This window comes from Jaculus jaculus, chromosome 3 (genome assembly GCF_020740685.1).
Source record: "Jaculus jaculus isolate mJacJac1 chromosome 3, mJacJac1.mat.Y.cur, whole genome shotgun sequence".
Classification (NCBI taxonomy): domain Eukaryota; kingdom Metazoa; phylum Chordata; class Mammalia; order Rodentia; family Dipodidae; genus Jaculus; species Jaculus jaculus.
The window spans coordinates 113,981,591-114,003,655 of NC_059104.1; the positions used below are offsets into that span (position 1 = coordinate 113,981,591).

The window sequence follows — 22,065 nt, forward strand, 5'->3', positions numbered from 1 at the left end:
TGGGGAGTAAAGCCCAAGCCATCAGATTTTGCAAGTAAGTGCTTTTAACTGCTGAGTCATTTTTCCAACCTAATTGTTATTTTTAAAATGAGGAAACCAGCTCTATAAAGTGCTTTCCTTATGGTTGTCCTGTTACACTATTGTTACCATTTTTAAAATAAAGAAATTGAACTGGGCATGGTGGCTCATGTCTTTAGTCCCAGCACTGTGGGAGACTGAGGTAGTAGAATTGCCTTGAGTTCAAGGCCAGCCTGAGGCTACCAAGTGAGGTCCTGGTCAACCTGTTCTAGAGTGAGACTTTGACCTTGAGGGAGAACTAGTAAAAATGGAAATAAAATAAGGAAACAGACTGAAAAGGTTAGCAACTTAAAGCCACATGGTTGAAAATGGAGAAATTGGAATTTTAACCAAAGTTGACCTGAAACTTTGTTCTTTCCTTAATCTGTCTGTCTGACATTTATTCGGATTACATAAATTCATGACTAACTCAACTTTTTCTACTAGTGACCTCATTTTACATGAGAATTTTGTTGTTTGTTTTTTGAGGTAGGGTTTCACTATAGCCCAGGCTGACCTGGAATTCGCTATGTAGTCTCAGGGTGGCCTCGAACTCACAGTGATCCTCCTACCTCTGCTTCCTGAGTGCTGGTATTAAAGGTGTGCACCACCATGCCTGGCTACACGAGAAATTTTTATATTCAAGTTATTTGTGTATATAAAACAGATACAAGGCAGGAGAGATGGTTTAGCAGTTAAGGTGCTTGCCTGTGAAGCCTAAGGACCCAGGTGTGATTCCCAGTACTCACATAGGCCAGATGCACCTTGTGGTGTAGGCATTTGGAGTTTGTTTGCAGTTGCTAGTGGCCCTGGAGTTCCCATTCTTTCTGTGTGTGTGTGTCTCTCTCTTTCTGCTTCTTTCTCTCAAATAAATAAATAAAATATATAAATAGGAATACAAATCATTTACTTGTAATAAGTCATCATAAATTTATTTTGAAATACTTCTTTGATATTCATAATTAGTTACAATTTATTAACTAGTGGAAATTTGCATCCCAAGATGAATGTTCTTGCTTATTTTTACATATGAAATAAATTTTAGCTAAATATCTGATACTTCAGGATACAGGACACCTTCAGTGTTTTCCGTAGTTGATAATTATAATTGCCAAAGTTGAGGATTCCACATTGACATAAATACATAGTAAATAATGGTAAAAATATGTTTAGGGCCATTTCAGAAATTGTTGGGAGAGATGTCCTAATCGCAAGCCAAAATTCATGTAATAATTCTACTAATAAAATCCAAAGGTGTACTAATTTGATACTTACACAATGAGAAATAATGGTAGAAACATACTAAAAGTCTTTTTCTATAATTAAATCATCATGCTTTTTTAAGAGCAGAAATCTTTGTATGTACAATAAATACCCTGCAATTCATAATATATAGTAGTCTTGAATGTGAGCCGAGGTATTTCAGGAAGTGTTCATTGGCACTGTGTGTGGTATAACAACATATGCAGTAGAAGCGCATGTGTTGTATTTAGAAACAACATTACAATAGTATAATTTGTGAGAATTGTTTCTTTTGTATGTCCATATGGTAGAAGTGGACTTTATTTTTTTTACATGTGAAGTCATGTGATGCCATACAGGCAAGCCCTTCCTGAAACACTTGGGTTCATTTTATATTGAACGTTGAGTTACTTTTTGGTGTTTGTAAGGTCAGAAATCTTTAGCTTCTTCCAATTTTTTATGACCCCATATTTTAGTAACATTCTGTTTGGAGTTGCAACCCAGTTTAAGAACCCATAAGTAATCCTGGTTTAAAAGCTGACTATAGAGATACCAACAGACCCAGTTATACCCTTACTAGGCATCTACCCTAAAACCTTCAAACCACAGAGAGATTTGCTCAGCCATGTTTGTAGCTGGAATCAACCCAGATGTCCATCACCTGAAGAATGGATAAATAAGATGTGGTATATCTACACAATGGAATTCTATACAGCAGTAAGAAAAAATGACACAAAGAAATTTGAGGAAAAATGGTTGAACCTGGAACAGATCATACTCAGTGAACTTACCCAATCACAGAAAAAAAATCGACACATAGTCTCACTCATCTACAACGCCTAACCTGAATCTACCCAAGATTCCCTCCATACCCAGCTAGCACCTCATGGACTAGACACTAGATGAATGGGGAGGGAGGGGAGGGCATCGAAGGGGTGGGAAACACTAATCTGGACCCAAACGGCAATGGTACCATAAAATTCTACTTCCTAAAAGGCAGACCAAATGGCTGAACCTTCACTAGACCCTTACAGGAAACACCTGAACCACAAGACACTGGAGAGGGTAAGATCAAGACTAACCTAAATTTTCTACATCTTCCCTCCCTCCCTCTCCCCCTCTCTTTTTCCTCTCTAACTCTTATATATTAGTTATGTTTTTTCCTCATTTTCTTAGTGGGCACCGACTTGTAACCCCCACTACCAGCATGGGGCTATCATCCACAATGAGCTTTTGATCAGAGAAACCTACAAGGTTTCCTAAAACAATGACAGACTTTTGTCAGAGTAATTGATGACCCACCAAAGGTCAGTGGTAAGACCCTATTGCTGAAAACTCCATAAGCAGCTGACACGTAAAATGGAACGGCATGGCTGGAAGCCAGGAGAGAGTCAGTCCCCAGACAGTCAGCATATCTAGTGCTAGAAGGTGCTACGTGGGCGACTGGGGGAAATGACCAATATCTGTGTACCTATGGAATATAAAATACTTGAAAAAGGATTATAATTTCTTAGATTCTTACCTATTTAGTGATTTTCTCATTAACTTTCCCCCAGAGAGAGATTTCAAGCCTTTTAAAAAAATACTTCTGTTTGTTTATTTGAGAGAAAGACAGGGCAGGGGGAGAGAATGGGCATGCCAGGACCTCCAAACCACTGCAAAGGAACTCCAGATGCATGTGCCACATTGTGCATCTGGCTTATGTGGGTCCTAGAGAATTGTACTGAGGTCCTATGACATTGCATGCAAACGCCTTAAACTAAACCACTAAACCATGTCGCCAGCCTTCAAGCCTTTTGTAAAATTAAATATATCATCTACCTTATGGTTCACTTGTAGTGTTCATATTTATACTTTACAAATGCCTATCTATGTATATTTTGTTTGTTTTCCTAGGTAGGCTTTTGCTCTAGCACTATGTAGTCTCGAGGCTGGCCTTGAACTCACACTGATCCTCTACCTTGGTCCATGCCCACCTGACAAGTATTTTTGGAGCATTCAAACAAGTAGGCTCTGTGTTAGGCTATTACAATACTTTTTCCGCCTTTGGTGGTAGAGAAAGGAATGTTCTTTTGAATGTTGGGAGGTATATTTTAGTTATTGCTTTCTTGAATCTCAAATTTTATTAAGATTCTGTATTTTCTGTGAGAATGTAGGTCACATTCTTTAAAAATTGTAAAAAGCATTGCTTGAAAGCTAAAGATATGCAAAAGATAAGATCCCTACTTCAGTTGTAAAAGAAAAAGGAACACATGTAACTAGATAACTGTGAAAATTTTCAGCTATTAATTTTGGAAATCTTAATGATTTTAATGCAAATTTCCAAACAGCATTTCAATAACGAAGTAAGGTGAAAATTGTTTCTGTAGAAATTGACTGGATTTATAATATTCATGAAAGCTTAATTTTATACTTAGTAAATAATTTTTGCACTATTTGACGTAATTCTGGAAAAGTGGTAAGAATACATTGTTACCCAAAGCATGTGGTACATTCATTCATATTTAAGGAACTAGGTCCCTGCTAAATTATGCTTACCAAAATAAAGATCCTATTTCTGGTGATGGGGGTTTAAGTGTACAAAGAACCTGTTTCTCATGTAAAATACTTAAAAGCAGCTGGAGAAAATATCAAGACATATTTTAAAAAGCATACCTGGCCTTGTCAGACTGACAAGAGGAAGTTATTCATAGGGATTTGCCCTGAGGACACATGCTTATTCCTAATCACCTATCCAGTCATGAATGTTTATAATCAGACAACTGGCAAGACTTGAGTAGAGTCGGAGTCAGCCCAAAGTGCCTATCAAAGGATTGAAGCCTCATTGACAGACTTGATTGACTGGGTGTATTCCTGATCATTAGTTCTTTCTTGCAGATTTGTTGCTGTAATCTAATACAAAATGTATTTTAGAATTGTCCTAGCTAAGTAAGGTTCCCATATTTCTAGCAGAAGCAATTCTACAAGTACAGGAATGCATTTTAAATAGAAACCTCAATTTTTGCTAAGAGGGTTTCCATTATCATTTGTTAATAATGTCAACATTACTAAGCATACTAAAAAACCAATCTTAAACAGACTTCAGAAATTAGAACCTTTGAAAGTTGCTTTTTTGAGTTATAATGATTTCAATATTGAATATCTAATACTTAAAGAAATATCAATATCTAATTTTTAAAGATATAAAGGGAAAAAATTGTTCCAAGTGATTAGATTTCAAATAACTAAATTTCTAAAGTGAAAAATCTTTAAAACTTAGATGAGATTTTAAAAGAAAAGCAGCTTGTTATAAAGTAGGAATCAGTGAACTACAATATTTGAGTAAATTAATGTGGAGATTTTTTTTCTTTTCAATTTTTTTTTATTAACAACTTCCATAATTACAAAAAATATCGCATGGTAATACTCTCCCTCCCCTCACTTTCCCCTTTGAAACACCATTCTCCATCATATCCCCCCGATCTCAATCAGTCTGTCTTTTATTTTGATGTCATCATATTTTCCTCCCATTATGATGGTCTTGTGTAGGTAGTGTCAGGCACTGTGAGGTCATGGATATCCAGGCCATTTTCTGTCTGGGGGGGAGCACGTTGTAAGGAGTCCTAGTCTTCCTTTGGCCTTACATTCTTTCCACCACCTCTTCCACAATGGACCCTGAGCCTTGGAAGGTGCGATAGAGATATTGCAGTGCTAAGCACTCTCGTCACTTCTTTCTAGCACCGTGATGCCTTTTGAGTCATCCCAAGGTCACTGCCATCTGAAAAGAGAAGGTTCTTTACCAAACGTGCGAGTAGCATTGATATACAGGTATGAAGATTAAGAGAAGTGTTTACTGGACAGTTTGATGAGCAGAGTATATACATTTAGCGAGACAGCAGCAAACAGTACACCCATAGGGTTCATGACTACCCCTGTTTTAAGTTTTCCATAAAAGGGATGTATTCCCTCTCATGGAGCAGGCCTCCAGCCCAATTAGAGGGCAGTTGGTTTCCACCATGACTGACGTGCCACTATTGCACCCATTGGCTCATTTGGCCTGGCTGGCCAAATATAAGGCTTGCAGTGTCCACTATTGAGTATCTTCGCTGGTGATTTCTCTCTCCCGTTGAACTGCATGCAGAATGGCTTCTTCAGCTTTCTGTCAGCTGGTCTACATGGAGGAGGTTATCAGCTCAGTTCCAGCAGGATTTCTCAGTGGCAGCCCAAGTATGTGGAGTCTTCAGCAATAGGGTCTTACCATCTAAACCAAGGGCCTTGGCAATGGCCTATAATGTTTTGAGTGCATCAGGAACCTCCCTGGCCAACAATTCCCTGGAAGGTATCCTATCTCTGGCACTGAAAATTTTCTAGGAACAATCTACGGCTCCTGAGTGTTCCATTGTCTAAAAAAGTAGGTTTCCGGGCTGGAGAGATGGCTTAGCGGTTCAGCGTTTGCCTGTGAAGCCTAAGGACCCCGGTTCGAGGCTCGGTTCCCCAGGTCCCACGTTAGCCAGATGCACAAGGGGGCGCACGCGTCTGGAGTTCGTTTGCAGTGGTTGGAGGCCCTGGTGCGCCCATTCTCTCTCTCTCCCTCTATCTGTCTTTCTCTCTGTGTCTGTTGCTCTCAAATAAATAAATAATTAAAAAAAAAAAGTAGGTTTCCATATGATTTATTTATATCCTGTTAGAATGCTGACACTTTTGTTAAAGTGCATTTGATTTTGGGAAGTAATGGCATGTTTACTATTTTGAGTCTTAATCTATGGAAATCTGTCTCAATTTTTTTTTTTTTTTTTTTCTGAGGCAGGGTCTCATTCCAACCCAGGATGACCTGGGTTCACTATGCAATCTCAGGCTGGCCTTGAACTCATGGCATTCCTCCTACCTCTGCCTTCCAAGTGCTGGGATAAAGGTGTGCACCACCATGCCCAGCTCTGTCTCTATTTTTAAATTGTACTTATTTATTTGGTGTTGGGGATCAACCCTAGGGCCTCTTGCATTAACTGAAGCATTCCACTTATGAACTCCTCCACCTAAACACACAGATTTTCTTCTATGTTTTGTGTAGTTTCCAGCATATAAGAAGTGTACCTTATTAGAATCATGTCTTGGTATTTTATTTTGAATTATGTAGTATTTTAGAATTTTTATCCACATTTTCATTACTTAGATATAAAATTATTTTTGTATGTTAAGGCAGTTAACGTTGATTTCTAGATGCACAGAAAAAAAGTGGTCCATTTAATCTAAAATCTCAAATTATGTGTAGAGTAGTTCATAGTATATTTATTTTTATTTTTATTTTTTTAAAAGATCTCTTCCTTCACCTGCAACAACCTTCTGGTGAACCCTATATTATGCAGGGCTTATGCTAGTGTTAGCATCTGTGAGGTCATGAGTGTGACCACTTCATGTCTGGGAAACAACCTTTCAAAGCACTCATTCCCATCATTTGGCTCATAGATTTTTTTTTTTTCCAACAACTCTTCAACAATAGTCCTTGAGTCATTGGAGGGTGTGATAGAGGTATCTTATTTTGTGCTGATTGTCATTTCTTTTTAGCACTTTGATGAGTTTTGAGTCTCCCTAGCAGTCACCATTATCTGAGAAGAGACTTCTCTAACAAAAAGTGAGAATAAGCCAGGTGTGGTGGCCAGTGCCTTTAATCTCAGCACTTGGAAGGCAGAGATAGGAAGATCACCTTGAGCTAAAGGCCACCCTTGAGAGTACATAGTGAATTACAAGTCAGCTTGAGCTAGAGTGAAATCCTACCTTGGGGGGTGGGGCAGTGAGACCAGCACTCATCTACTTACGCATAAACATAAATTTCTAAAGGATAGTTTGGTGGGCATAATGTAGCCAAACAACAGTAGTAACTTCCCCACTTGGGTTTGTGAGCTTTTCTGCCATAGGCTTTGATTAGATCCTCAGTGTCAGGCATGAATTCCCTCCTATGGAGTGGACCTTAAATCTAATTTGAAAGTAACTGGTTACCCCCATCTAGACATGCCTGTGTTCCACTAGTGGGAGCATTTGTCTGGATGGCCTGTTGTATTCACAGGGTCCACTACTGGATAAGACTGTTGGTGATCATCATTAACCTTTTTTCATATCTTTAAGTCTGTAATGATATTTCTGTTTCATTTCCGATATTGGTGTCTCCTCACTTTTACCTTTATTTTTTTGTCTGTCTTGCTAGCTAGAGACTAGTCAATTGTATTGATCTTTTCAAAGAACTAGCTCCTTGGATACCTATTCCTAAATATTTAAATTTGCTTCTTACTTGTTTTATCTATATGTTGCTGTCATTTTTATTCAATTTTTCTTTTGTGTGTGTGTGTGTGTGTGAGTGTGGACATTTTTTTTTGTTTGTTTTGACATACCTTCACACCTACATGTTAAAAAGGTTATATATACTATTGTTGAGTGGAAGATTCTGTCAGTTCCCATTATATCCTATTGATTGATTGGTTTGCTAAATTCTTTTTGCTGATACTCTGATTTTTCTGTTTATTGCTGAGAGAGGAGTGTTGAGATCTCCAGCTATCATTTTGAATATATTTCTCATTTCAGTTCCATCATTTTTTTTTGCTTCACATATTTTGCAGATGTATTATTTTATAACTATTGAATTGTTGAGAATTGCTATATCTTTTTGATGGCTTGACCCTTGTCATTAAGCAGTTTTTTCTCTTTCCTGATTAGTATTTTTGTGTTTGAATTTTCATTAGCTTATTTGATTGTTTCTATCATATGTTATTTTTCCATTCTTTCACTGTCTTTTTAATTTTTTTTTTTAGTTAACATGTAAAATTATGGACTTACCTATGACATTTTCAACATAGATATTTGAAGCATTTTCTATCTGCTCCCATTGACATGTCTGGTTTTCTTTTTGTAGTGCTAGGAATCGTATCCATTCTCTCTCAGTCTGCCTTCCCCAAATTAAATAAATATAAGCTTTCATAAAATATTTTAAAAGGAAAGGATGCTATTTTTCATTTTCTGAGTCTTATCTATAAATAGTATTCAAAGCTGGCATGAATGTAGGAAAATAAAAAAGAAAAATTTAAAAAGAGAAAGTTACAGCCAATCTAATTTAGAAACTTATCAAAAAATAATCCTGCAGTATGTCAAATAGGTACCTCAGCAAAGTAGATATTTAATGATGCATAATATGTACCTTTTTTTTAGTAGTAGTTTGGGCAAAGATAAATAAACTGAAAATAAAAATACTCATTTCTATGAAAAGAACTAAATATTTTAAAACATAGTTATGTGCAGGCTCTTTGGCATACTTTGCTAAATTTGCCTTATTGCAGATATTCAAGGTTTAGTTAGCATTAAAAATGTACATAAAATTTTTATACCTTAGTAGAACTAGCACTTAATACCACATATCATAGACCCTCATGTTACTGATTTTAGACAGTGAAAATTTTATTTAAATTTTAGAACTCCAGGTGTCTTTGTTATTAATAGTAAAATTTGGCTATGAATGGAATACCATGATCACATGAGATGGCATGCCTGTGTTGATCAAGGAGCATCAGGCTGTGTCTTAAAGATAGTAAAATGTGAGTTAGGTCACAAAGAATTACGCTTTGTCAGAATTTTAGAGGGAACATGTCAAATAGAAGAAATAATGTCTAGTCGTAGCATTAGGGAATGGTAAATGAAAAATTAGTTGGATTATGGTGAGAGTATTAGAACTTGTCAAGAAGAACCTGGACATTTATATCAAACTGAAGGCATATCTTCCCTCCCTCAGGCTAAAGAGTGGAACTGATGAACCAGTGTTAGGAAGCCTGTGGAAATTTATGAAAATCACTTATGAAAGATTTATGGAATCATTGACTTGGTTGCTTATATTTTATTACTTTCCCCAGAAGTAACATGCTTAGCTTGTTTGTGTGCTAATGTATATGCTTCATATTTGAAGTTAGTTGAGTTCAAGAGTCATCTTGACTTTACTCTTAAAATGTAGGAATCTAGGTGAATGACTGGATCACTTAATGTATTAATTTCCTCTGCTATTCTAAGCTTTTCAAACTACTCTTGGCTAATCTCTTACACCAAACTTTGGTCTAAATATTTCCAGAGAAATATATGACCAAAGCCTGTTTTATTTACTTGCTCAGCATTTTTTTTTTTTTTGGTGGTGGGGGGGTGCTACAGTTTTAGCACCACACACAAGACCACTAAACACAAGACCTCACATCTGCTAAGCAATAACTTTACCACTGAGCTATATGATTTACTTGGAAATTTTGATTAAAATTTATTTGTTCATGGTAAAACTTATGAAAATAAAGTTTCATTGGCTGTCAGGTTTTATTTTTCTGCTATATTAGTGTACTGGTACCTACAAGTTTGTTGCTCTAAATTTGTGAATCAGAAGTTTAAACCTACATCAACTTTATAAATGCACTCACTTTTAAATGTGTGCCTTCTAGCCTCCTGTAAATGCTTTTATTTTCTTGATTATATCTTGTTTTTAAATTTAAGGTGTGACTGCACAGAAAAGTTACAGAACAAATTTGACTTTTTGCGCTCACAGTTGAATGATATTTCATCGTTTAAGAATATATACAGATATGCCTTTGATTTTGCAAGGGTAGGTGCAGTTTTTGATGTTTAGCCATTATGTCTTTTTCATTTTACTACCATACTTAGCAAAGTTTTGTCACTTACATTTTAGGATAAAGATCAGAGAAGTCTTGATATTGATACTGCTAAATCTATGCTAGCTCTTCTGCTTGGAAGGACATGGCCACTCTTCTCAGTATTTTATCAATACCTGGAGGTATGTGTAGGTATTTTAAGAAATATTTTTAAAACTGTATTAAAAATACACTTTTGAGGAACATACAGGTTTTTAATGTTGTACTTAAAAAATTCTATTTGAGTAGTGGTAAAATTCTGTTATGTGTGTAGCATACAGATTCAGGTTCACTGAGATGAACTTCCAGATCAGGCACAGTTATGGAGGAAGGGATGTTTATTGAAGCTTACAGATCCAGGGGAAGTTCCATAAATGGCAGAAGCTGGCCTGTCTTCACAGGTCCAAGCAGAGAGAGTGACAGAAAGAGAAAAGCACAAGCCAAAAGCCACACAGCACACTTCAGGAACTCCAGCTAGGCACACTTTGCATATCTTTAGATTTAAATCTGAAAGCCACCACCACACCTTAAGATCCACCCAGTAACATTGCCTCCAGCCAGGTGGCTGCAGATGTAAACTACAAACAATAAAGAACTGAACTATTGGGGGCCATCTATTCAAACTACCACAATGTGCATATACCTATTTTTAGCTTTAGACACAGGTCTGTTTTATTTAGAATATTCTGTACATAAGATATTTAGGGTGTTGGGATAACATAGAATAATGCATGCTTAGCATATCATAGGCTCTGGGTTCATTCCCCATTATTGTATTTTTTGAAAACATTTTTTTTTTCATTGACATCTCTCCCCTTCAAAGAGGAGAGAGGAAACGGGGGGGGGGGGGACTTCAGAATATTTTTTTATCAGACATTTTTCATGCAAATTAGTCTTGAGGATTTGGCAAGGGAGAATTCATGTTAGCACACAAATCTCAAGATTTTACAAGATTCTAAATCAGATCCCCCTCCCTAGCTTGGGGTTTAGCTAAACTCTATATAATATATAATAAAACTTATTTCAATTATAAAAGTTTTGTTTTATAGTTCAACTCAATATGAAGAAATAGAATAAAACATTAATATTTAATGCCTTTAGATAAGAATATAGTACTCTTACCTTTACTGATTACTAATGTAGTATGCTGAATTTATGAAGTTCTCTTTTAGAAGTTTCATCATAGAACCCACTAGAGCAAGTACTTCGAAAAAGATACTGTCCTTTTTTCTGTTTTTTTTTTTTTTTTTGAAATTAATCTTTCTAGCTTTAGTATTTTTGGTAAAGTTCTTGCTATGTATTGAATAGAAATGTTTTTTTTATTTTGGAAATAATTACTCAGGAAGCTGACTGCTTGTCATAGCAAATTTCCCAGAGTAGTTTTGTTACTTTGTAGGAAGAAGCCTTGTATAAATGAGTTTTGTATACAGTTAAATATTCAAGCCTAATATAGTAGATATTTGTGATAAGTGAAATGTAACTTTCTCTAATTAGTAATTTTGGGCAAAAGTAAGCTGAAGTGAATAGAAAATATTTCTGTGAAGAGCTGAGAAATCTACTTTCAAGCACTAGTTTTATGCAGGCTCTTTGGCATATATTCATTATCTATTTAAATAATCATTATAACACCATTTTTAAATATGTTTTTCCCTACTTAACAAATGGAAAAATGGAGGCCTGTTTGTTTGTTTTAGGTCCCTCTCTCCACACACCTACAGGGTCTTTTCTGCATAGCCCAGGATGATCTTGAATTGGTGATCCTCTTGTCTCCCAAGTGCTAGAATCATGTGTACAGTTAACCTGGTTTGGAGGGTTTTTTTCTCTTTCTCCCAGTGCTAGGGATGGAACCATGAACCTCTCACGTGCCAAGTAAGCACTGTACCATTGAGTCTTAGCTCAGTTTCTATTCTTAAATGACTTTTTCAACGTCACTCAGTCAAGTGACCAGAATAGATTTTGAACCCTAGCCAATGTTGTTTTCACTAGTTGCCTATAGATACCATCCTCAAAATGTTGCTCATGCAAAGAAATGTTTCTTTGTAGAAGTTGGGTAGGGGAACTTACTGGATGTAGGAAAAGTTGTGTATCTTAATGTAGTTGATAGTCACATGAGTATATACAGATATAAAAGTTCATGGAGTTTTAGTCACAGTAACCATACATATCTTTCAGAAATGAAAAAAAAACAGAATAAATAATGTTAACATGTAAATGGTTTTGAGGATTCTGTAGAGACACAAGTAACTAATACAGGAAGAAATGTTTTAGGAAAAACCAAATTATGGAAAAATTTACAATTGTATTTCCTAAGATCAAACACTAGTAAGTAATGTTTGTTCTGTAGTCCAAATGTTTCTGTCATTCTCCACAGCAATCAAAGTATCGAGTTATGAACAAAGACCAGTGGTACAATGTGTTAGAGTTCAGCCGCACGGTCCATGCTGACCTTAGTAACTATGATGAAGATGGTGCCTGTAAGTGTGATATAATGCATTTGTTTGAAAATAAGATTCCCAAATGTATGAGAGGATGCATTTCGGTAGCATTAATATAAAGGTTCTAAACAATCTAGTAGCATTTTTATTATTCAGGATGTGAAGGAGCTAGATAGCAATATCATAAAATCTATACTAGTAAACAAAATAGTTGCATTCCTCAGTAACATCACAGTTGAATTTTACTTACAATTTCTGCATCTAGAAGCCCAAATCGTGGTTTGCTCCTGCCTTTCCTGTGGAAGAAAATGCAGTCACAATTTTAACAGTAGAAAAGCAAAGCAATCATAGATAAAAATTAATTCCTTACAACTGTAAGCTTTCAGTTTCCACTTTCATTTTGGCTGGCTGCATTGTTTCAGTGTTTAGGAGAGTTACAGTCCTTATGTACATAACAATAATGCACTTATTTCTACACAGAAGAAATAAAACACTGAAAAAAAGATAACCTTATTCCTCTCCGTATATGTTTTCCTCCTACAGGATGGCATACAATTTAATATAATTATAAAAAAAATAATGTAGCAACAAGTGGGCAGCCCAAGGGCTACATATAATTATGCAGATATACATAACTTTGTATGTTGAGATAGGATTTAAAACTGGGCAATTTGGTATAAAAATACAATGTAAATTTGTTTGAAACCTTAGGCGATATGAATAACCTGCACTTAAATTCTGTTGTACTATTCAGATCAGGTCCAAGCAGTGCTTTGCAGGTTGACAGTCAACAAAGTCTGCTGGTGTCAGACTGGTCATTAGTTGTCACTTTTTGTGTCTACTTAGCTGCTGCTTTTACAGTCTGCAAGCAAGCAAGAAAAAGAGAACACCCAAAGGTTTTGTGTTGTTAGAACAGTAGGACAAGCATGTATCATTGTAGCACTGCTTTTCCTACATTAAAAAACAAAAACAGCACCCAACTCAGTCAATTTATTTGCTGCAGTAAAGTGTTTGGACTCTCTGTATTATTAAAATACATTTCTTTAGAATTATAAGTATAATATTTATTAGGCATTTACTTTATGTTTATCTTTCAACTATATCCTGTTTTAGAACAAAATATGCCTAATGTGGATAGCCCTCCTTAATAAGCACACATACTTCTTGAGATAATAACAGAAATATTTCTCAGATTATTTAATAATTAAATGCCAGAATGCAATGGGAGAGGCTAATGTTGACATGTTTATCAGAGAAATCATGAATAACCTTAAGAAGGACATTATAAGCACTGCTAGTATGGAAAGTGCCTTGTGTTTTTAAGGTAAAACAGAAAAGACACAAAAAGCAGCACTATGTAGAAAAGGGCAGCTCACAGCGAAGCACCTGCTGGCAGGGCAGTGGAGGCAGTTCAGGCAGCCCTGCCCCTCACAACTTGGTGGATAGACGAGGTTATTAAATTCTAACAGAACATGTTTCTTTTTTTCTAGGGCCTGTTCTTCTTGATGAATTTGTTGAGTGGCAAAAAGTCCGTCAAACATCCTAACAAGAACTATTGTGGAGAAAATGCAAACTTTCAGGTTCCCATGTGTATGCAAGCTAATCAGATGAAGGGAAAAATAACACAAAGGCTGCATTTTCACTCATATGAAAGACTTCTCATAGTGCTGTTTTTTTTTTTTTCCTTTTTTTTAAAGGAAGTTTCTTGTTACATGTGGTGGACATTGAGCCACACATCTTCTGAGACTGAATATTGACGTTTTTGTTTCGAGTTATGTTTTTAACATTTATTTCAGAACAATAAAGATTCAGATTTGTGACAAAGGCCTTAAAGTGAAGATGTCCCTTGAGTGTCAGAGTGATATTTATTTTTGTAAATTTAGTTTCTTGAACTTCTTAGGGTATAAATTATAGGAGTTTGTAGGACATTAAAGACTTTAAACAATCGGAATATTTGGTAACGTAGTCTGCTGGTGGTATGGCCTATAATACTCAATCTTTGTATAGAATGAAGAATAATTATTAGCTCTGATTTCTGGGATAATGATTTCCTGATGACAGCTAATAGAACATTGGAAGTGCTCCGAACCCTCAGCTCTGGGTTCTGTAAAAGCTGCTAATGTTTTATGTGCATATTTTATCAGAAGAGTATAGGGTTGGAAAACTGATGTCTAGTTATCTTGTTTTCTAACCAGTTAGTGCTATTTTCAATAGGCATAGATGAGCATTGCATATATAATAAATATGAAAAGTTCATGCAAGAACAAGGTTAATATATAATTGAAAAATCAGACAGACTTATGAAAAATTTAGGGCCAATACTAAAATTGTTTTCTCATCACTATTGTTAATAATTAATAATTATGTATTTATGATTGTTTCAGCTGTCCCTTTGTAAGATAGGGAGTTTGGTTGAGAGCACTTTATTTGCTTTCAAAAAACTTCAGCTTCAGTGTTGTGGACTTACTTAAGACACACAGAGAAGAAAGTAACAGAATGAGAAATTACAAGAATACTGAGTGTAACTGGCAAACAAATGATGCCAGTTACTCCCCCCTCCACCTTAGTGGTGGGGGTGGAACCCCAGGCCTTGCACATGCTTAGCAAGTACTGTTTCAATGAGCTATCTCACATTGTGGTGACTTATTTAATCAATTTTCTTAGTACTATTAGAAAGGAGATGAAAGCCTTTCTTAAGCTAAAAGGCACATTTTAGATTAGCAGCCAGCCTCCTTATAGATTCCTTTTAAATCATCCAATATTTTCTTTATATGAAAACTGTTCCTGTTCAGTTCAAATCACAACCTAAGTAATCTTAGATTGTATGAATGGAGACAAGTAGTTATTTTTCTATAATCAGGTCATTTCTATTGAGATTGAAGGTGAATGTTGCTTGCTTTTTTTTGTGTCTCTAGCCCAGGCTGACATTCACTATGGAGTCTCAGGGTAGCCTAGAACTCACGGCAATCCTCCTACCTCTGCCTCCCAAGTGCTGGGATTAAAGGCGTGCGCCACCACGCCTGGCGTGATTGTTGCTTTTTGATGGTGAATTTGTTTAATGAGTGATCATTAGTACTGATTACTTAAGGGAGACTGTCATGTTTAAAGTTTTTATTTGAATTTTTGTTTAAGGAGCAAGACGAAAAGTCAATGTTTTATTTGCTTTCCTAAGATGACTTTGTACAGTTTTATAACTGACACAATGAGACGTAACTTTTCCCTTCAGTGTCTTGTAGGTAAGGGTAATCCACATTCCTAATAGATATGACAATCATTGAATTGGAAATGAGCATACCAACAGTTATGGTTTCATGTCATAAATGATGTTTGACAATGACATTTATTACAAGAAAACTAATGAAAGATTTAGAGAGTGTGTGTATGTGTGTTTATGTGTTACTGCAAATAGAACTCAGGCCCTCATACTTGTTAGGCAAGTGTTCTTTGTACCCCTTGAATCATATCCCCAGCCTTAGACCTTTGGATTTGTAATTTGGATTTTGGTTGATTCATCTCTCCAAGGAAATATATATAAATATATAAATAAATAAATACATGCATATATATATATATATATATATATATATATATATATATATATATAATTTTTAAATATTTTTTAAGGAAAGCTCAACAGAGTAGCTTTTTTTTTAAATGTGAGAGAGACAGAGAGAATTGCCGTGTTATACCTAGCAATTTTAATTAAACAGACTGAGTTGTATGGAAATTGTTCACTGCAAATCCCTTTTGCTTATTTTACATTTCTAAAAAGCTATAGGAAATGACCTAAAGAATTAAAATTAATTTAATTAGGCATTACATAATTCATTCTTGGTTGCCACCTTTGTGCACATGTGCAACCTTGTGTGCGTGCATCACTGTTTGTGTGGTTTACGTGGGACCTGGAGAGTAGAGAGAGTAGAGCGTGAGTTCTTAGGTTTTGCAGGCAAATGCCTTAACCGCTAAGCCATCTCTCCAGCCCTCCAAGGAACAATGTTTAAATTTGAAAAATATTGTTCCATTTTGTTTACTTCTAAATCAATTTGCTTCACATCTTATATGTTATCAGTTTACATTCTGAACAAATAATAGTAATGTCTTTGTCATTTTTGTTGAGAAAAATATTGCTCAAACAGCCTTTGAGACTTAGAAATGCCCTCAGAAATGATCTTGAAAATAAATAAAGTGTATGGATATATTTATTTTTCTCCCTTTCCAAAATATAGCCTTGAAGGGCTTGGGGGTCTAAAAATGAAGCATAAATTTGCTTTCATTTTTTCTTAAAATTAGCAGTCCAGTCCCACTGTAATCATTACTCCTTTATGTTCTTGCTCCATCTTTTTGCCTTCCTCCTTAAAGTCCTGGCATCTACTTACTGTGGAAGCAAACTGAGTCTGTCTATTTCATCTCTTGGAGCTAGGACTTTGTTCCTTCTTTTCTTAATTTATTTTTGAACATCATTTAATTTATTAGGAAACATCAAGATGGTAATCAAAATCAATTTTAAAAAGGGCCTGCAGCTACAGTTTCCTAACCACTGTGGCTCATTTTTAAACTAAAGCACCTTCTCAGGAATTCTGTTATAAAGTTTCCAGATTTTCCAGACTTATATGTTTATATAGGATAAAGTACCTTACGAGTGCTCACAACATGGAGTTGCCTTCTTATGACTAGTATGCCAGTGTAGGAAAATAGAACTAGGTATTGCTTCTTGAGGTTGGGTCGGGGGACGGGCAAGAGTTTGTCCCCACAACCTTTGAGACCAGAAAGTTTTAATAAAGTGTTCCTTTTAAAAACCAGCCAAGATTCAGGTTTCACTGTGTGGCAAAAAAAAGTGGGGCTACCAAGTGTTGATCAGAATGAATGTTACTATATTTAATATCTGAAGATGCCTTGCTGATTCTGCTGATAAATTCGTGGTATAATGCTTTTTTGTTTTTCATAGTTAGTCTATCTCAGTTATGGTTGTGTGTTTTGTTTATTTGTTTGTTTTTGTATGGTAGGGTCTCTCCTAGCCTAGGCTGACCTAAAATTCACTAGGTAGTCTCAGACTAGCCTTGAACTCAAATCGAACCTTCTATCCCTACCTCCCAAGTGCTGGGATGAAAGGTGTGTGTCACCATGCCTACCTAGCCCAGTTACAGTTTGAATTCATTATGTAACCGAAGCTTGCCTCAACTCTTAATCCTCTTGCCACTTCTCCTAAGTGCTGGGATTACAGTCATGACCACACTTTGCCTGACATAAAATATTTTTGGCAGTTAGTAGGGTTTTTATATATGACAAATACATAGGTTTTGTTGATTGAGATTTTACTCTGAAATACAGAGGGCATCCCATGGGAATGTTAGATTGGCCCAGAGCAGTGTATCTCCTAAATAAAATGTATTTTCACCAAACAACCCACCCAAAATTGTGTTAACAGTATTGAATATTGTTACTTGATGATGTTGCAAGAGAGAGAGTGGAAGTAAAATTTTAAGGTAACAAGTTTTTAAGGCATAGGGCAGCATTTGCTCCTTCTGCATAGATTTAGAATACATAAAATATGCTAGAAAACATTCACTTTGAACTGTTTTTCTACCAAACATATCATTTACATAATGGTTAATGTGAAAATGGGAACTAGTTTATTGCAATTTACTACATACACAGTTTTTTTGTTGTTGTTGTTTTTAGGAACAAGTAGGAAGACTTAATTTGTTCTACTTAATGCTGTTAAGATAATTCATAGTTTGATTAAACTTAGTTTTGTTCTTTAGGGGCCTCTGTAGCCTCAAGGTTTGTGATGCAGCTTTCAGGAGTTTTCTAGTTGTCCAGGGCAGGAAATATGTTGAGGATATTTTAATATGTATTTTAAAAATGTTTCTTAAAAGTCTGAAATAATCCACCTGCTAAAGAAAAAAAAATCTTGTTCTGAAAGAGGACTTCTCCCTTCTTGTAGAGTGGTATCACTTCTTGTGTGATTCTGAAAAACATCACAAGGGAACATTTCAAAACTGGATTTTTTTTCTCCTGAGGAAGAGAAATAACAGCAAAATTTTATTATTTTCCTCATTTAAAAAGGCTAGTTGAGGGCTGGAGGGATGGTTTGGCAGTTAAGGCATTTGCCTGCAAAGCCAAAGGACCCAGGTTTGATTCCCCAGGACCCATATCAGCCAGATGAACAAGGGGGTGCACGTGTTTGGAGTTTGTTTGCAGTGGCTGGAAGTCCTGGCATGCCTATTCTCTCTCCCTTTCCCCCTTCTTCCCTCCCTCTTTCTCTGTCAAATAAATAAATAAAAATAATTTTTAAAAGGCTAGTTGAGTTAACTAAGTGTTATGGATCATAAATTTCACTGAGTAGTTTTATTAGTGTCAGGAACATTGGGTAATAATGAAACACGTAGTTTATAGTTGTCTCAGTAGACTTAGTTATCTGTGATTATGCTTTTTAAGCCCCAAAGCAGTATAGCTCATGGCTTTTTTTTTTTAACATTGTAGAAAGGTGGATTTGTGCCCAAGACATTGGTAATTTGTCATCAATGTTTGTTGGAGCACATCTTTTGATGTATTTTATTTACTTTTTCCCAAACACTCAGCTTAGTAACTAGTTTTACATTTACTGTGTCTGTCCTAAAGTTTGTTTGCTTGCCTGCCTGCCTGCCCACCCTCCCTCCCTGCCCACCCGCCCTCCCTGCCCTCCCGCCCTCCCTCCCTCTCTCCCTCCCGCCCTCCCTCCCTCCCTCCCGCCCGCCCGCCCTCCCTCCCTCCCTCCCTCCCTCCCTCCTTCCTTCCTTCCTTCCTTCCTTCCTTCTTCCTTCCTTTGTTTTTTTAGCAACAGATGACAATTTGCTATTGTGCACTCCAAAATGTGTTTAAAACATTTTATAATATGGCTCATTTTTATATGGATTTATCGTCCATGAGAGAAAAGTCATAGGCATTTTAAATGGTAACTTTCTGTTTTAGTTTCATTAGCTCAAAAGTATGAGCTTGTTCAAATACTTTGGGTTTTAAAGTTAAAATTGGATTTAAGGGGCTGGGCAGAAAGCTCATCAGTTAAAGGCTTTTGCTTGCAAAGCCCAAAGGCCCAGGTTCGATTCCCCAGTAAAGCCAAATGCACAAAGTGGTACATGCATCTAAAGTTCATTTGCAGTGCAAGAGACTTGGGTGTGCTCATTCATCTCTCTCCCGGCCTCCTCTCTATTTATAAACAAATACTTTAAAAAGTAAGGGAAAAAAACTAGATTTTTGTAAAGCCAGATTTCCCCCAGAACACTGTGAGGACAGGGTGTGTGTATAGAATTGAAAATTAGCTCTAATTTCTTTTAATGTAGAAAATTTTTGTATTCATATGGACATAAAATATTTTGAATTTGTATTCTCTGAAATTACTTTGAGTATTGAGAGTACAATAACATGAAAACCTGAGTATTCTTTGTCACATATCTTTTATGTTACTTTAGGGTAAGTCGTTTGGCTTCTCTCATTTCATATTTCTTTTATAAAAAAGCAGTGATACTGCTACTAGTTAGGAAGTTCAAACAGGCCCCAATCCACAGTATTTGAATGTTAAGTACACCTTGATTCATGAACAAAGTGATTCAGTGGTTCATCTTTCCCCAGCATTTCTAGCATTCTATATAAGTAAATTGATGGTTTCTTATTTTAGTCTACTATGTACTTTTTATTTATTTGTTAGAGAGAAAAAGATGCAGATAGAGGGAATGTGCATGTCAGGGCCTCCAGCTGCTGTAAATAAACTCCAGATGCATGTGCCACCTTGTGCATCTGGCTTCCGTGGGTCCTGGAGCATCTAACCTGGGTCCTTTGGCTTTGCAGGCAAGCACCTTAACCACTAAGAAATCTGTCCAGCAAATATGTGCTTTTATACTGTTTACTTGATCTTAGCTAAAAAAAAAAGGCCAAGAAGCAATTATACTAACATTTCTCTGCTGAGCCATTTCTCTAGCCCAGAATTCTTTTTTTTATAATAAGGTTTTATTTATTTTTAACTTTTTAAAAACTTATTTTATTAATAGAGAGAGAAAACCCCAGGCCTCTAGCCACCCAAAGTCCAGATGCATGCACCATCTTGTACATCTGGCTTATGTGGGTTCTTAGGCTTCATAAGCTAGCTCCTTGACTGCTAAGCCATCTTTACAGCCATATTTATTTTGCTTCCAGATGAAACTCTTTCTTTATTAAGTTAAATTTTAATTTTTTTATAGGTTATACTCCTCTCCCACCCCCATTCCAGTGAGAGCCTTACTCAATGGGGTTAATAGTATTCATTGTGGGGTCCTGAAGGCCTCATTCAGTCTCTGTGGGTGGGCCAGCTTCAGACTTTGTTTCCAGTATCAGGTATGAGTTCTTCCCCACAGAGAGGATCTCATGTCCAATCTAAGTACAATTGGCTACCTGCTGTACAGGTGTGTACTTCTTGCCTATCTGGCTGATTTTATAACTTGCAGGACTTCCTGCTTATTCATACTTTGGCAACCATTATCTCCCAGCAGCTACCATTGCATTTCCCAGTGCTATAAGGGCTAGCCAGAGGGAGCTAATTTTCCTCTCAGTTTCAGTATGGTTTTTTGATGTCCTGTTTTTTGGGTCTTTTTCGAGGTAGGGTGTCACTGTAGCTTAGGCTGACTTGAAATTCACTCTAGTTGCAGGCTTGCCTTGAACTCACAGCAGTCATCCTACCTGTCTCTCCAGTGTTGGGTTTAAAGGATTGTGTCACCATGCCTAGTTCATGTCCTGTGACTGCAAGCTGTGCTGTCTTTAGCAATAGTGTCTTACCTTTTAGCTGTGGCAGGTAACCAAGTGTTTTGGCAATGGGCCTGCAATATTTTGGGAACCTCATGGGTCTCCCTGACCAACAACATGGCCTGGAGTTTTGCTCAGTGGTTAAGGTGCTTGCCTGCACCTGCCTGACCAACAATTTATGTTGGGAACAACCCAATTCTTCCTCTGGGATTAGCCAGCCAAAGCCTATGGTTTTAGGGTTAAGCTTTCTCCACCTTACATGTGGCTTTTCTATCCAGGTCTCCCTCTTACTGAGGGATACATCTTGTCGAAACCTATTCCAGGAGAAAGGTTTCTATGGTACTAATTCATGTTGTCATTAGTTTCTTTTAACCCACTACCACCCCCAAAATAAATGTATCATCTATCTGTCTATATCATCTCTCTGTGTGTCTGTCATCATCTATCAATTTATGACTGCTAATTCTCTGGTAGTTGGAAGTTGTCATTCTCATTCAGTTCTATAGTTTTAACACCAGGGGGCAGGCTTGCATGCTCCTAGAATGTGAAAAATTACAAGGGAATTAATCCAAACAACCATTTGCTCACAATTAATGAATTGACTTGTTTCTGAAGTTATGTTTACTATCTGCCTTTTTTTTCCTTCTGTTGCTGGGAAAGCAAAAATAAGGCTGATGGTTGGTTTTGAAATATATCTAGGGCTCGTAATTGATATTAATATATATTTGCATAGAAAGTCCAAGGAAACTGGTATAGCTTACTAAATTAATATGATATAGAAAGTTGATGCATGTATATAAGCACAACAGTCTGAATCCAATTGGAAGAAATAGTGGACATGAAAATATTCTGAAAATGCACTGAGCTCTTGACTATGTGCTATACCTTGAGATGAGCTGGGGCTAAAAGATAAATAAAATATGGTCCCTGGCCACTTT

General features: G+C 36.4%; 1 protein-coding gene across 2 annotated transcripts in view; it reads left to right on the forward strand.

Annotated features, from left to right (window-relative positions):
* The window catches only part of Dcun1d5 (defective in cullin neddylation 1 domain containing 5), a 33,224-nt gene extending 19,010 nt beyond the window's left edge, over positions 1-14,214 (forward strand). For both annotated transcript variants that reach the window (XM_045146357.1, XM_004661898.3), the window contains exons 5-8: positions 9,787-9,895; positions 9,980-10,084; positions 12,313-12,415; positions 13,867-14,214. In XM_045146357.1, coding sequence (XP_045002292.1) covers positions 9,787-9,895; positions 9,980-10,084; positions 12,313-12,415; positions 13,867-13,922 — 373 coding nt within the window. In that variant the 3' untranslated portion in view covers positions 13,923-14,214. The remainder of the gene's footprint in view (positions 1-9,786; positions 9,896-9,979; positions 10,085-12,312; positions 12,416-13,866) is intronic.
* Positions 14,215-22,065: the final 7,851 nt, after the last annotated feature.